Below are 15,439 nucleotides of genomic sequence, written 5' to 3' on the forward strand. Positions count from 1 at the left end.
TGACCAGCGTGTTCCTCCACACATTCCCTTCCTTTTTGTTACAATAATCTCAGCATTCTGTTCCACCCACACCTTCTTAATAGCAGATATGCACTCCCCTTGAACCACTGCTTTAAATACATCCCATACTATAGGAGGGTCCGCAGACTCCTCATTAGTTGACCAGCAAGAAGTAATCGAGTCCTGTAGATGAGAGGATTCCTGATAATTTTGTAAACAGCCAGGAGAAAGTCTCCATCCACCCGTCTTCCTCCTCGAAAGGAAGGTTAAGGAGAGAGAAAGCGGATTATGATTGGATATGCCCCCAGACATAGATTCAATCTCGTGTATAAATGGCAACAAGGCTGAATTGCCAAACGCTAAATCTATCCTAGCCGACGAGTGATGAGACACCGAGAGGAGCATGTAGCATCTATCGGTGGTGTTCCTTGAACGCCACAACTCAGTCAACCCGGTCACCGAAGTCCAGTAAAGAAGATCAAGAAATCCCATCCTACCCAGATTGGAGGAGTCCAATGCATCCAGAATAGCATTGAAGTCACCCATCATCACTGAAAGATGAACAAATGGGGCCAACTTAATGAATAGATCATACAATAATTGAACGTTAAATGGTGGGGTTAAGTAAACATTCACAAGCAACAGTTTGTGATAGTAGATATCCAAAACCACAGCTACATATCGTCCCGCAAGGTCAGAGAACACCTGGTGGATAGTACAAGAAATAGCCTTACTGATAGGAATCCTTTAACAAAGGTGAAAAATGTAGCATGAAAGGCTCTTTGTATCCAAGGCCTACGTAGAGCAAGTACCCCGTTACCATCCAAGTGTGTCTCCTGCAGGAGGACGACATGTGGCTTAGGCACGTGGATTGCCTAAGATACTGGCACGCCGAAGCCCTTTTAAATTTATTTAACCCTCTGACATTCTAAGACACCAATCTGATTGGGTTAGCCATGAAATTAACTCAAATACTGTAAGCCAGGAGAACGAGTGCAGTATCATATAAAGCGTTAAAGTGCTGTCAAAAATAGGTGAACAATGCCACACATAGCTGGTGCTAAAATTCCAGAGTGATCTTTGAACTGAGCTAAAACAATCCCCCTCTGCCATTATACCAGAACCCAAAAAGTAAACAAAGTCCTATATGCAGCTTAATCCCAAACAAAAACAAAAAGCAGTACTGGAAGTTAAACCATAGGTCCGACAGATCAAAGTGATATCTTTGTGATTCCACCAGAAGCCCCACTTAAAAAGGAGCACTTCAAAACATAAGATTGTCAGGAGAAGGAAGAAACTGGATAACTAGACATCTGGCACCATCTAGTTATACATAGCAAGTATGACATCAGACTAGAGGTCGACCGTTATATCAGCCGATATTTGGCTTTTTTTACTTAATCGGCATCAGCCGATTGTGCTGATAAAAAAAGCCAATTATAACTTCAGCGGGACTTGCAAATGACTTCTGTAATAGAAGTCAATTGCAAGTTGTCTGAAGGTTTCTTCTCTCCTCCTCTGGGCAGCCTGCCAAGTCTGATAAGAAGATACATTTGTATCTCTTCAGGTTCTTTTATCAATAGACTGAACTCCATGTGAAGAAGTTCTCAGTTTAACCATTTAAAGACAATCTTTTTTGACATTTGTTGCTTACAAGTAAAAATTCTGTATTTTCTGCTAGAAAATCACTTGGAACCCCCAAACATTATATATTTTTTTTAGCAGAGACCCTAGGGAATAAAATAACGGTTGTTGCAATATTTTATGTCACACGGTATTTGCGCAGCGGTCTTTCAAACGCAATTTTTTAAAATAAAATACACTAATTAAAAAAAAAATATAAGCAGTAAAGTTAGCCCATTTTTTTTCGTCCAAAAGTTTTGGTTACCTGTTTTTGTGTATTTAATATTTAAGATAGTTTTTTTTTTAATCTAAATTATACATACAAGTGAACTGATTGGAGGTTTGTTTTGTTCAATGTATGTTTAAATGTAAAAAATTTTCTGTATCACTTATTACTTAAGGTTGCTTTCACACTGGAGCGGGCAGGCGTTGACGGTAAAACGCTGTTAGTTTTAGCAGCGCTTTACCGTCATTTTAGCGGCGCTATTCGGCTGCTAGCGGGGCGCTTATAACCCAGCTAGCGGCTGAGGAAGGGGTTAAATGCGCCCCTGAAGTGCTGCTGCCGAAACGCTTTGCAGCCGCTTCGGCAGCGGTGCGCATTCATTTCAATGGGCAGGAGTGGTGGAGGAGCGGTATACACCACTCCAAAGACATCCTGCCAGCGCATCGCCTCAGTGTGAAAGCACTCGGGATATCACACTGAGACTGTAGGGAAGCTGTTTTACAGGCACTTTACAGGCGCTATTTTTATCCCAAAAGCGCCTAAAAAAACGCCCCAGTGTGAAAGGGGTCTAACTGTTAGATTTTATGAGATGAAGGGGAAAAAAAAAAAAAAAAAAAAAACATCGGCCTAATATATCGCCCCCCCCCCCCAAAAAAAATAAATAAATAAATCGGCATCACATATCGGCCACCGCGATTTCTAAATATCGGCATCAGCCAGAGAAAAACCCATATCGGTCGACCTCTACATCAGACCCAAAGTTGTAATAAGAGCAAAATGAATGCTAGGATCATTGCAAGCAGTTGCATACTGTAAGCCCAGGAAAAGGCACAACAGGTGCAAGGATACATAGAGGCATGCAGCCCCTAGGATCCCTCAGGTTGCAGTGTAAAACAAAAAACAGATCACAGCCCAAAAGATATTCAAGGATTCCTGTCAAGCCATTCACAAGCCTGAAGCGGGTTATCTAAAAATTTCACAGCTCCTTTATATTGAATTGCATTATAAAGAATGCTAAAAATCAGTTTAGGAAAAAGCTGGCCTATAAATACCAACTAAAAACGTATAGTGAAAAATCTACTCTATTAAAGTAAAACAAAAATAACTGAAATTGCTATTTACCCTGTGACAATTGTGGTTTTTGGGTTCTTGTGTCTTGGTTAAAGGAGGGCACAGTGCTGGATGAGCCTAGAGAAGAAGCACTAGATGCCGAGTCGGCACCAAACGAGCTCAATGCGCTTCCAGCTAGAAAGAAAAAAAAAAAAAAAAAAAACCAAACATTTAAACCAGTTTAAGGCAAATGCTACAACATACTGTCCAAATACAATATAACATTAGATGCCTACGACCAAAAATATTTTAAATAACGTAATTGGTAGAGAGAAGGTATGACGTTTGTATGAATTGATCAACTCTGCTAGTACTGGATTTAATTCCCAGTTTTAAGCAAAACGTTTCATATTTAAAGCTAAAATGTACATAGAATACCTTCCCAGGCCTTCAAATGATATTGTGGAGATGAAAGTTTGTATGGAGGGAAGAGATACAGGAGAAAGAACAGAAAAAAAAACACCTAGATCAAGGTTTGATCTGGGTCAGTGCTTGGGGAAAGTAAGGGTCAAAGGGTTGAGGCCAATATATTTTGGGCAGTTTTTTTTTTTAACTTTTTTAAAATTCGAATCTGTGTGTTTTAGGTAGGGAAAAAAAAAAAAGAAAATAAAAAAAACACCCCCCCCACAAATTAACCACTTGCCGACTGCCTACCGCAGATATACGGTGGCGGGTCAATAGACACCGGGGGCGTGCGCTGATTGGACAGAGGGGGGAGCCAATCTTTGGGTCCGACGAACCCAATGTCAGGCAACCACTCGCGATCGCTCCCCAGAGAGGCAGATCGCCGTTCTGACAGGGAAGAGATTGATTTTGTGTTCCTGCTAAGCAGGAACATGGATCTCTGTCTTCAACCAGTCAAACCATTCCCCACACACTAAGCAAACACCAACTAAGGACACACTTAACGATTTGATTGTCCGATGTTAACCCCTTCTCTGCCAGTGCCATTAGTACAATAACAGTGCATATTTTTAGCACTGATTCCCAAAAAAGTGTCAGGTGTCCAATTTGCCCGCTGCAATGTCCAGTCCCGCTAAAAAACGTGCCGAAAAAAAAAAAAAAAAAAAAAAAAAAAAATTTATAAAATATGCCATAAAAATATCCCATAGTTTGTAGACGTGATCACTTTTGCACAAGCGAATCAATATACGCTTATTGGTTTTGTGTTTTTTTTTTTTTTACCAAGAATACGTAGCAGAATACATATTGGCCTAAAATTGATGAAGAAATTTGATTTCTTTTTTTAAATTTATAGAAAGAAAAAAAAAAAAAAAAAAAAAAAAAACCACCACGCAGAGGTGAGATCAAATACCACCAAAATAAAGCTCTATTTGTGAGGACATCAAATTTATTTGGGTACAGCATCGCATGACCCTGCAATTTGCCAGTTAAAAGTAACGCAGTGCCGTATCGCAAAAATGGCCTGGTCAGGAAGGGGGTAAAACCTTTGAGGCTGGTTAACCACTTACCGACCGGCGCACGCCGATGTACATCGGCAGAATGGCACGGCTGGGCAAATGGGCGTACCTGTACGTCCCTTTGAATTTGCCGCCGTGCCACTGCGTGCGCCAGCCGGGAGCTCCGTGAGTCGGGTCGCGGGTCCCGCGCACTCAATCGCCGTGGGGATACTCACGATCGCCTCACGGACAGGACGAATGGGGAGATGCTAATGTAAACAAGCATCTCCCCGTTCTGCCTAGCGACAGTGTCACTGATCTCTGCTCTCTGTGATCGTGAGCAGAGATCAGTGACGTGTCACACGTAGCCACACCCCCCTACAGTTAGTAACACTCCCAAGGACATACTTAACCCCTTCACTGCCAGTGTCATTTACACAGGAATCAGTGCATTTGTATAGCACTGATTGCTGTATAAAATGACAATGGTCCCAAAAATGTGTCAAAAATGTCTGATGTGTCCACCATAATGTCGCAGTCACGATATAAAAAAAAAAAAAAAAAAAGCCATAAAACTATCCCCTATTTTTTAAACGCTATAACTTTTGCGCAAACCAAACGCTTATTGCGATTTCTTTTTTACCAAAAATATGTAGAAGAATACATATCGGCCTAAACTGAGGAAAAAAAATGTTTTTAAATATTTTTTGGGGATATTTATTATATCGTAAAAAGTAAAAAATACGTTTTTTTTTCAAAATTGTCGCTATTCTTTTGTTTATAGCGCAAAAAAAAAAAAAAAAAAAAAAAAAAGCAGAGGCGATCAAATACCACCAAAAGAAAGCTCTATTTGTGGGGAAAAAGGACGTCAATTTTGTTTGGGAGCCACATCGCACGACCAGGCAATTGTCAGTTAAAGCAACGCAGTGCCAAATCGCAAAACGTGCTCTGGTCAGGAAGGGGGTAAATTCTTCTGGGGCTGAAGCGGTTAAACTATGTTTTCTGAGCTGTACTACGGGTGCAAACAACAATGAACATACACATATGTGGTAATGCTGCGATCGTCAGGAGCAGGAGAATTTGAGTGGAAGGTTATTGTAGTAACAAGAAATATACAGCTAAATTTAAAAAAAAAAAAAGATTTTTTTTTTTTTTTTTTACTTATTATTACTATCTTGGGCTACAGTTTTCCTTCGATAAGCAAATGAAAAAAAAAAAAAAAAAAAACACAACTAAAGCAAATAAAACATGCATACCAACAGCTCCAAACTGCTGAGGCATCAGGGGGCCTGAGTTGAACTGGCTGTACGCCGGCATCCTACTGAAAGGAGCGTAGGAGCTTGCAGTCTGAAAGGAGGAGGTCACAGAGGATCCTAGTGAAGACTGGAGAAAAAACAAAAAAACAAAGAATCACTAAAGTGTGTCTGGGCAAAAATATCTCAGCAATACATGCACACTTCCAGGCTTCCACACAAACCGTGGTGTGTTGCAATTCAGTTTGAACGGCACTGCAATGCAGTACAGTAGTAGCAGGCAGCACAGCGGTGCACCAAAACACAACGTGTGGTGTACAAATAAAATGCACCTTTCCAGCATGACAAAAGCGCATGAAAAATGATTTCCCCTTACATCCTATGTCACTGTTCACATTAGTGCAGTGCGTTTTTAAAAGTCCTGCACGCTGGCATCTTTGGTGTGTTTTTTTAAAAGTGCACTTTCCATTGTAGTCAAGAAAACCACAAACACATTAAAAGATGCATGGGAAACTTTTGTTGAATCACACTTATTCGGTCCGGTGCTGCATCTGTACCCCTGCCAGGTTGAACACTGAAAAATCGAGCGATCAAACACCGTTGATTGCTCAGTTCCCAGTGCTCCCTGAGCAGAGCGCTAGTCACAGTCACTGCTCTGAACATCCTCCTCCCAGTCTGCTCACTGGAGGGCTGGACTTTTGCACAGAGTAGCCTGGACCCTCCTCTTCTTGGGTCCCTCTTTGCTGCTCCTGGCCTCTCCCACCCATCTACCAGCAGCTTGCTATGGGGGCACCCGAACAGAGTCACAGCTTCGTGTATCCATTCAGACATGGAGCCCCAACATGATCCCGCCCCCTCTCTTCCCTAATTGGCTAACTGACTGACAGCCTCGGGAGAGCCAATGCCGCCGCTGCTGCGTCTCAGCCAATCAGGAGGAGAGTCCTGGACAGCTAAGATACTCGTGAACATCGCTGGGCAGAAATGGGGCCCAGGTAAGTATTAAGGGTGCTCGGGAGGCTGCTACACACAGATTTTTTAATATCTTAATGCACTCTAAAGCTTGCTTTAAAGTGGATGTTAACAATTCAAGAAATTTGAGCTGGGCACATATCTGCAGTGTTTTCTTATCTCTCTTCAAAGCACATGTCTGTAGGTTTCTCCTGCCCCATTCTTCTATTATCAGCATGAGAACTACTGACAAGTTCTCCAACACAGGAGATAAAAGCAGCCAAAGTTTTGTAGTTTTGTGTTGTGGAGGATGCTATAAATAGATTAGCAGAGGGCTGAAGGATTCAAGGAACAGATCTGAAAGTCTCTACTCTACCTATAGGGAGAGGGGGTGTGTGCCTTTCCTCCAATCAGCTGTCTTGGTTGTATGCCCAGGCTTCACTGCAGTGCTGACTAGGAAGAGAAAATCTCCTAACAGGATCTGAACTTTCTAAAAAGGAACTGTACTCGTGTATATATAAAAAAATGAAGACAGCAGAGATACATGTAAAACTTTGGTAAGGAGATTTGTTTCATCCCTGTGTATCATCTGAGGCTGTTCACTCCACTGGGTATATGTGAGGGTTTACATCCACTTTAAAAGCTTAATTTAGAGCTTGCTAAGAATGTGCAAATATTCCAACGTCCACAGCCCGAACACAGCTTCCATTTAAGACACTGAATTGACATACAAGTTGAGAGGTCATTTTAGCATGCCTTCAAGTACACTTCAAAGTGTATGTCAGGGGGTATAAAACACCACACAACATGCAGTACATCTCTACATTACATGTATGTTTCTTTAAAGAGGAACTGCAGTCTGCTCACATAATTTGTATTAAAAACATCTTTGCCATTCTGAAGCTTCCCTCCAACCACTTTGCATAATATTTTATGTATACTGTGATTCTGTACTTGCCAAATATGTTGCAGAAATCTCCGAGTCTGGCTGTAACCATTTTAACTGTGGACAGCTGAAGCTGCTGCCTGTTCACTACCTGGATTTACACAGAGGCACACCTCCAGCTCTCATTGGCCCTCTTATGACTCACCCCCCCTCCCTGTCCTACGAGAGAGAGCGAGAGATGCATGATGTCATAAGCCTAGGCTTTTTACCAGACAAGAAAACAGGAAGTGTGCTGTATAAGGTATTTACTGGCAGGAAAAAAAAAAAAAAAAAAAAAGTTTTACTATCAAAGTTAAAACCAACAAGGGCAGAAGATTTATTAGATGGAAAGATGAAAAAAAAAAAAAAAAAAAAAAAATGAAGGTCCGCTTTAAGGCTCCAGTCACACTTGTGCGACTTGGCATGCTACTTTGGACATCAAAGTCACATGACAAGTCGTTCCCCATATTTTCTAATGATAACCGTTCATATGTGTACGGCTTAAAGTCGTAGCGACTTCAAAGTAGTTCATGCACTACTTTGGTCCGACTTTCATGCAACTTGAGGGCCACAGACTTCAATGTTAATCCTCAAAATGAAAAGCATGAAAGTCATACCTGAATGTTATACAGTGCAACAGTTGGCCATTATCGATCAAAGCCAAAGCCGTACCAGAATCGCACCCATCCAAAGTTGCATAAAAATTGCGCAACTTTGAAGTCATACAAGTGTGAATGGAGCCTCAGGACAATTTTTTTTTTGTACCTGCAAGGTAAAGGCATAATGTGCTAGTATGCATTGCATACTAGCACATTATGTGAAACTTACCTTAAAACGAAGCTCTTCCAACACAGATGTCAGCGCCGCAGGCACTGTCATCTTCACTCGTCTTGCTTCCGGGTTCACGGACTTCGGCTCTGTGACTGACTGGAGCCACGATGACGTCACTCCCACGCATGCGTGCAGGAGCAATCATTCATGGCACGGGGCTCTGAAGAAAACGCCACAGGAGGCCATTCCTTTTAGAGCACATGCACCAGTGATGTCACCGGCTGCATGTACAGTAAATATCTCCTAAACGGCACACGTTTAGGAAATATTTACACTACCTATAGGTAAGCCTATAATAAGTCTTACCTATTAGGTAAAAGGTAAAGATTGTACAAGTACAGAAAAAAAAAAATGCTGGTCTTTCACAAAAAATGCATACTCTGCTTTTAAGAATACAACTAAAGGCAAAGTTTTTTTTTTTTCCTTGGATAGAGTGGAGAGGTATTAAAACCGCCCTGTTTTTATTGCTGGCTGTGCCCAATTAGGGAGATTCACTATTTGTCCTGTTTACCGTTATCCTCGAAAGTGGAAGTAAACCCCCCCCCCCTCCCAAATTTCAGTTGTCAGTTTCCCCAGAACAGTAATAGAGGAGGAAATCTTCCAATGGGGACATTAGTCCGGTAAAAACCAGGGATACCCTCATTTTGAAGGAATTTCATCCCACTCCCCATTTTCGCTGCTACCCGACATAGCTTGAGCAGGAACAGTCCATGGAGTGAGTCTGACGACTCAACCTGCAGGCCAGGAAACACCTCCCAGCGGGCCGGATGTGGCCCATGGGCCGTACTTTGGAGACCCCTGCTCTAAAACATTCCCCTCTGCTCATTATTTGATGTGTGCATGAAAATGCCAAACGCTCCTAAACACCACTTTTTGCACGTTTGAGTGTTAGGCATGAGTTCCTCTCAAAATTATTCCGAAGTGGGGTTTTTTTTGTCTGCCTCCAAATACTCCTCTGAAAATATGCCTGTAAACGCCCTAATGTGCATGAACAAATGGGCAATCGTAAAGCTGATTCTACAGGCTGAAGGAGATGACAAAACAATACAAAAAAAATAAGCAGCATTTTTTTTTTTATGCCCAGAGTGCATGGACCCCATAAGGAAAGGCTTTCAATGTTCTATTTAAGACCCCAAAAGATAGCAAAGAGCAAGTTGTTAAAGTTGACAAACTGGTTTAAGAAAAAATAAAATTCTTTGGTGGTATCTTGTTGATAAATCTTGCCCTCTATACATGCCTTCTTGTAAACATAGCGCCCTCACTGAAAGCATGCTGCAATTTCCTTCCACACCAGGCACAAAACTAAACAGCTATTTGGCAACATGACAAGCAGCCAGCAATGGACAGATAAGATGTACATACCTGGACTATGGCCGGATCTTGAGGCAAGGAGCATTGCGGCTTCGGAGGTTCGCACACTGTCAGGTCTTTGATATCGCTCCCCCGGAATATGATGTATTCAAACACTTCATCTCGAGGAGCTACAGGCCGCTCCGTTGGCCGATCCTCCGTTCCAAAGGAACGAACTGGAACAAAAAAAGGAAAGAAAACCAATTGTGAGCAGAAAAAGAAACACATGGCCAGCTGTTTACTAACAAAGCCATGTGATCACCACGTCACAGCTGATCAGGAACCATGCTGACTGACTCATGATCTATAGTAGAGGCTGGAAGATGTCAATTTACGCGTCTAAATGGAATGTGGATTAAAGACGAACTCCAGGCAAACAGCTGAACACACCCCCTATCCACCTCCTAGTACCCCCTTTTAGAAAAAAAACAAAAAAAAAAAATAGAGCCAATCACTTTGTGGTGCTTAGTAGTTTGAATGAGATGTGTTAAGAAAAGCAATAAAGTAGGTCCCCTGCCGCAAGAAACAATAGCTGAGCCCGCGAACACCCCCCCCCCCCCCAAAACAATAGATGCCCTGCAAAAAAATACACAACCCCAACCCCCCCCCCCCCAATAGAGCCACCCCAGGAAGTTTTAACCCCCCCAGCAACAACAGATCCCCTCCCAGACCAGCATCTAGCAATAATAGATCCTACAGCAGCCAGGAACAAGACACCCCCCCTCCCAGCAACAATAGAAATCCCCCCCCAGCACCCCTTGACAATATATACATTCTGTGCTGGGACTGCATTTCCCCGCTGAAAAAAAAAAAAAAAGGCGTGGGGTGTGTAAAATTTTATATATATTTTAATTACACACAGGTTTTACATCTCTCCATCCAGTCCTAATATTTACACAGCTCGGTCAGGACAGATTTTTCTCTGCTGCATTTCAGTAACCAGTAATTCTCTCCTCCAGGCTGACTGGACAGTGAAAGTAGAAGTAGCAGAACGATTAGCTCATCACTGTCACTCTGCTCTCTCCTCCTATTAACATAATACATGTGCTGCAACGCAACCGATTGGCTGATTTTGCTGCTTATCCCTCTCCCAATCTGAGCTGTTGTAAAGGGCCTGCAAGAAGCCGATTATACAGGTCAAATTCAGGTGCTTACACTGCATGGATAATATTAATAGAGAGATAGATATATATAGATAGAGATAGAGATATATATATATCCTCCGCTGCTTACTTGAGCGGCAGAGGCATTTGGGTGCTCTTAAAGCAAGTTTAAAAAAAAAAAAAAAAAAAAAAAAAAAAAAAAAACATTTTAGTGTAAATATGATTATCTGAGGTCTTTCTCACCCCAGATCTCATATTTAAGAGGTCCTGTCATGCTTTTTTTTCTATTACAAGGGATGTTTACATTCCTTGTAATAGGAATAAAAGTGACACAATTTACAGTGAAAAAAAAAAAAATTTAAACACACCCCATCCCGCATATGAAAACGATGTTCAAACCACACCTGTGAAGTATCGCCGCAATCAGTAGAGCGAGAGCAATAATTCTAGCCCTTGACCTCCTCTGTAACTCAAAAAATGCAACCTGTAGAACGTCACCTATTGAGATTTTTAAGGGTAAAAAAGTTTGTCGCCATGCCACGAGTGGGCACAATTTTGAAGCGTGACATGTTGGGTATCAATTTACTTGGCGTAACATTATCTTTCACACTATAAAAAAAAAAAAATTGGGGTAACTTTACTGTTGTCTTATTTTTTAATTCAAAAAAGTGTTTTTTTTTTCCCAAAAAAAGTGCGCTTGTAAGATTGCTGCGCAAATACGGTGTGTGACAGAAAGTATTGCAACGACCGCCATTTTATTCTCTAGGGTGTTAGAAAAAAAAAAAAAAAAAAATGATGTCTGGGGGTTCTAAGTAATTTTCTAGCAAACGAAAAAAAAAAAAAAAAAGTTTTTAACTGGTAATCTCAGAAACAGGCTCGGTCCTTAAGTGGTTAGAGTCGCAGCGATTTTGAAAAGATGTCTGGACTACTTTGTGGCCACAGAACGTAAAGTCAGTTTTTAACGTCCCACTGGAAATTGTGCGACTTTGGAGACGCACTAATGAATAGAGTCCAATTTCCAGCACCTTGATTTTTCTGTGGGGGTTTTTTGCACCTATTTGATGCAATTTAGAATCACTGAAGTAATAATTGAAGTTATATATTGAAATATCAACGGATAGTGGAGGCAATGTCAGACTACTGAAGACTCTCCTTCCAGCTTTCTGCCCGTATCTCCACATAGGCTGTTAGAAAGCTGGAGGAAGATTCAATGGGCTACGAGTGCAGAGATTTTGGGATGGAGCAGACTGATTCACTGTGATGGCGCTGACCAATCAGAATTGATCGGGTCCATCTCAGAAGCAGTGCACAGAGAAGAGGGGGGGGGGGGGGAGCGTTGTTAGTTCACTTTTCCTTTTCTAAAGGAGGGCTAACCTTTTAAAGCCGGGAATTTGAATTTTTCTTCTGAACACCTTTTACTCCGGGCAGGAAAAAGCAGCACAAGCCACGTATCGTACATATGTTTAGGTGTATATCAAGTGTTTTAGCATTTAAGGATTCCATTGGCCAGAATATTAATAATTTAATAGCGCTAAATGTGTCTAATGCTCAGGTGCGTCAAGCGTTTGGCTTTAAAGTGGAGCTCCACCCTATTAGGAAAAGTTCCGCTTTAAGGACTCGCCCCCGGCTCCTCTTGAAGAATTGGCACTTTTGAGAAGGGCGGGGGAGGGGCAGATACCCGATTTTGAGTACTCGCTTTTACTTCCGTTCTGAACCACCTAGGCCGCAAAAGTCTCAAAGTGGCGGCCCTCCGGCTGTTGAAAAACTACAAGTTCCATGAGGCATAGCAAGGCTGACAGCTACAAGCATGACTCCCACAGGCAGAGGCATGATGGGACTTGTAGTTCCGCAACAGCTGGAGGGCCGCCAGTTTGAGACACTCAGACTAGCCAGTTGGAAAAACGGAAATTCTCTTCCCGCCCCCTGCATCCACGATACGCACCTCGACTCGCGCAGCGGGCACCCGGCTGTGAAGCCGCAAGCTGTCACAGCCGGGTGCCCATTAGTGAAGATGCCGTCATCAAGGAACGAAGACAGCGGGTGCGAACGACTGGGGTGAGCACACCTCTGGATCGGGGGCCTGTTTTTTTTAAAAAAGTCAGCAGCTAAAGTTTTTGTAGCTGCTGACTTTTTTTTTTTTCACAGTTGGCTGGAACTTCGCTTTAATGTGTTAGTCAAGTCCATCTAAATCTTCTAACTAACCCATCCCCCAGAGTGACAAGACTGCTGTCCAAAGGTGCCGCCATTGCCCCTTCATCCAGAGTGAGACATTCTGAAACAGGAGGCGAGTCGCTGGCCAGATCACCACATGACAATAGAAGAAAAAAAAATAGAAAACTAGTGCAGCCACCATCTAATGTTTAGTAAGCTGCAATATATTATACTTTAAAACGCTAAAATAAATATAATATATATATATATATATATATATATATATATATATATATATATATATATATATATATATATATAAAAATGCAAGATCTCCTTTTCATAAAAAAGGTGAGCACTTTGCGCGCCCCCCCCCCCCCTTTTACAGAGGTGGATGACTAGTAATTACTGCCTATGCAGTGGTCTGGGGGATTTGAAAGCCCACCCTTCTCCTACTTTCCTTGGAGCTTCAGGACAGATCAGAGTGGTGCTGATTGGTCCCATGCTGCCATGTGACCACTTTGACCAATCGGAATCACTGATCTGCACTGGAAGCTCCAAGGCAGCGATGGTGACCGGCCATCTCTAGTGCGCATGCCCGGAAACAAGTCACGGCTCATTCAGTGATGTCATTGCGCCTGACGCCGCGCTCAAAGCCATGTTGCGTTTCACAGTCTGTTTGTGACGGGGAGGGGGGAGGGGAGCGGGGAGCTCCCCCTATAGAAGACTCCTAGAGGGGTCATTACTGTAGCCGGTGTGTGATCTCCTCCCGGGGATGGGACATATGGCGGGGTGAGCGGAGTTCTGTCCTCCGGGCTTACTAGTATTCCCAATGACTGCCTTCCCTTTGGGACTCCACTGAGTGTATATTATGGGATGTCTGGTTGTAGTGATTCCTGGAGATCAGGCTGCTTTCTATCCTTGTAGAAGTGATCTTTAGTGACATTATTCCCCCCCCCCCCCCAATATATCAGGAGGAGTGATGACTGCTCTACACATACCTGTCCTCTGGACGCAGTCAGGGGGGGGGGGGAGAGACGCAGGAGCATGTCAAATCTCCCTCTCCCCCGCAAATCTCACCTTTGGGGGAGGGGCAGGTACAAATCACCCCCCCTCCCCATTTCCACCATTGGGGGAGGAGCAGGCACAAGTCAATCCCCCCCCACTCTTACCTTTGGGGGAGTGAGAAGCGCACCCCCCAACTCTCGCCATTGGGGAATGGGCAGGTACAAGTCAAACCCCCCGCCCCCCATTTCCACCCGGGGGGGGGGGGAGCAGGCGCATGTCAATCCCCCCCAGTCTTACCCTTGAGGGAGGGACATGTGCAAGTCAACCCCCCCATTTCCACCCTTGGGGGAGGGGCAGGCACACGTCAATTCCCCCCACTCTTACCCTTGTTGGGGGAGGGGCAGGCAACACACCAATCCCCCCCCCCCCCCAACTCTCACCCTTGGGGGAGGGGCAGGTACAAGTCAAACCCCCCCATTTCCACCCTGGGGGGGGGGGGGGGAGCAGCAGGTGCACGTCAACCCCCCAACCCCACTCTTACCCTTGTTGGGGGAGGGGCAGGTACAAGTCAACCCCCCCATTTTCACCCTTTGGGGGGGGGGGGGTGAAGGCACACGTTAATCCCCCCACCCACTCTTACCCTTGGTGGGGGGCAGACATATTATACTGAATCTCACAATGGGGGGGGGGGTGGAGGGGAAGACACAATATACCCCCCACTCTCACATCTGGGGGAGGGGTAGAGACCCAAATGCCCCCCTCCAGTCAGTGTCAGGCCTCCCCTCCCCCCTGTATATAGAAGTGGAATGTTCACACTCGGGGTTCTCCCTCACAGTCACCCCCATCTGAGGAGAACTACAAGTCCCAGCACACCCCGCCTGGCACCTCACACAGGCCTCCATTCCAGGCTGTGAAAGGCTCCAGCAGGCCGCTCTCCCCTCCCCCCTCCGGGGGTCCGGGCCCCTCTGCGTACCTTTGGCCAGGGCCACAGTGGAGTTCTCGGTGTCGATGGTGTACAGAATCCCCTCATATCGGATCTCCGCCTTGGAGATGAGGCTGATCTTACTGCCGATGTACGGCGTCCCCCCGCTCATGGTGTCTCCCCGGCTGGATGGACGCGGATTGAGATTCAGCCTCGGATGAGAAGTTCTCCTTCCTTCCTCTCAGCTCTGCTGGACGCGGGCCTAATCTAACATGGCCGCCACAGCCTTCATCTTCCTGCGCGGGGCACGACGGGAAAGCGCGGCTGCTGCGCTGTCTTCTCGCGAGAGCTGGGCCGCCATTGGTTGGCAAAGCGTCGTCAGCGGTCTGCCAACCTCGCGGCGCGTCAGCGTCCCCATGGCAACCGGTCCGTCAGGGCTGAGGCGCTTCGTCAGATTAGGCGACCAAAACACCCAGGGGGGAGGGGATGGGCGTGGGGATACTGAACCTTTATGTATAAAGTTATATGGAAAAAGAAAAAAACGTTATTTGAGAATGTGATTAATAAAGAGAACCTGTCTGTGGATAGGAGA

At 44.3% G+C, this 15,439-nt stretch overlaps 1 protein-coding gene across 1 annotated transcript in view; it reads right to left on the reverse strand.

Moving 5' to 3' along the window:
• Positions 1–15,177, reverse strand: part of LSM14A (LSM14A mRNA processing body assembly factor) — a 35,891-nt gene extending 20,714 nt beyond the window's left edge. Inside the window, exons 1-4 of the mRNA XM_073605768.1 lie at positions 14,899–15,177; positions 9,676–9,839; positions 5,613–5,739; positions 2,969–3,091 (exon numbers count right to left, since the gene is read on the reverse strand). Coding sequence (XP_073461869.1) covers positions 2,969–3,091; positions 5,613–5,739; positions 9,676–9,839; positions 14,899–15,019 — 535 coding nt within the window. The 5' untranslated portion in view covers positions 15,020–15,177. The remainder of the gene's footprint in view (positions 1–2,968; positions 3,092–5,612; positions 5,740–9,675; positions 9,840–14,898) is intronic.
• Between the last annotated feature and the right edge of the window lie 262 nt (positions 15,178–15,439).

The sequence above is a fragment of the Aquarana catesbeiana genome, linkage group LG11, assembly GCF_042186555.1.
Source record: "Aquarana catesbeiana isolate 2022-GZ linkage group LG11, ASM4218655v1, whole genome shotgun sequence".
NCBI lineage: Eukaryota > Metazoa > Chordata > Amphibia > Anura > Ranidae > Aquarana > Aquarana catesbeiana.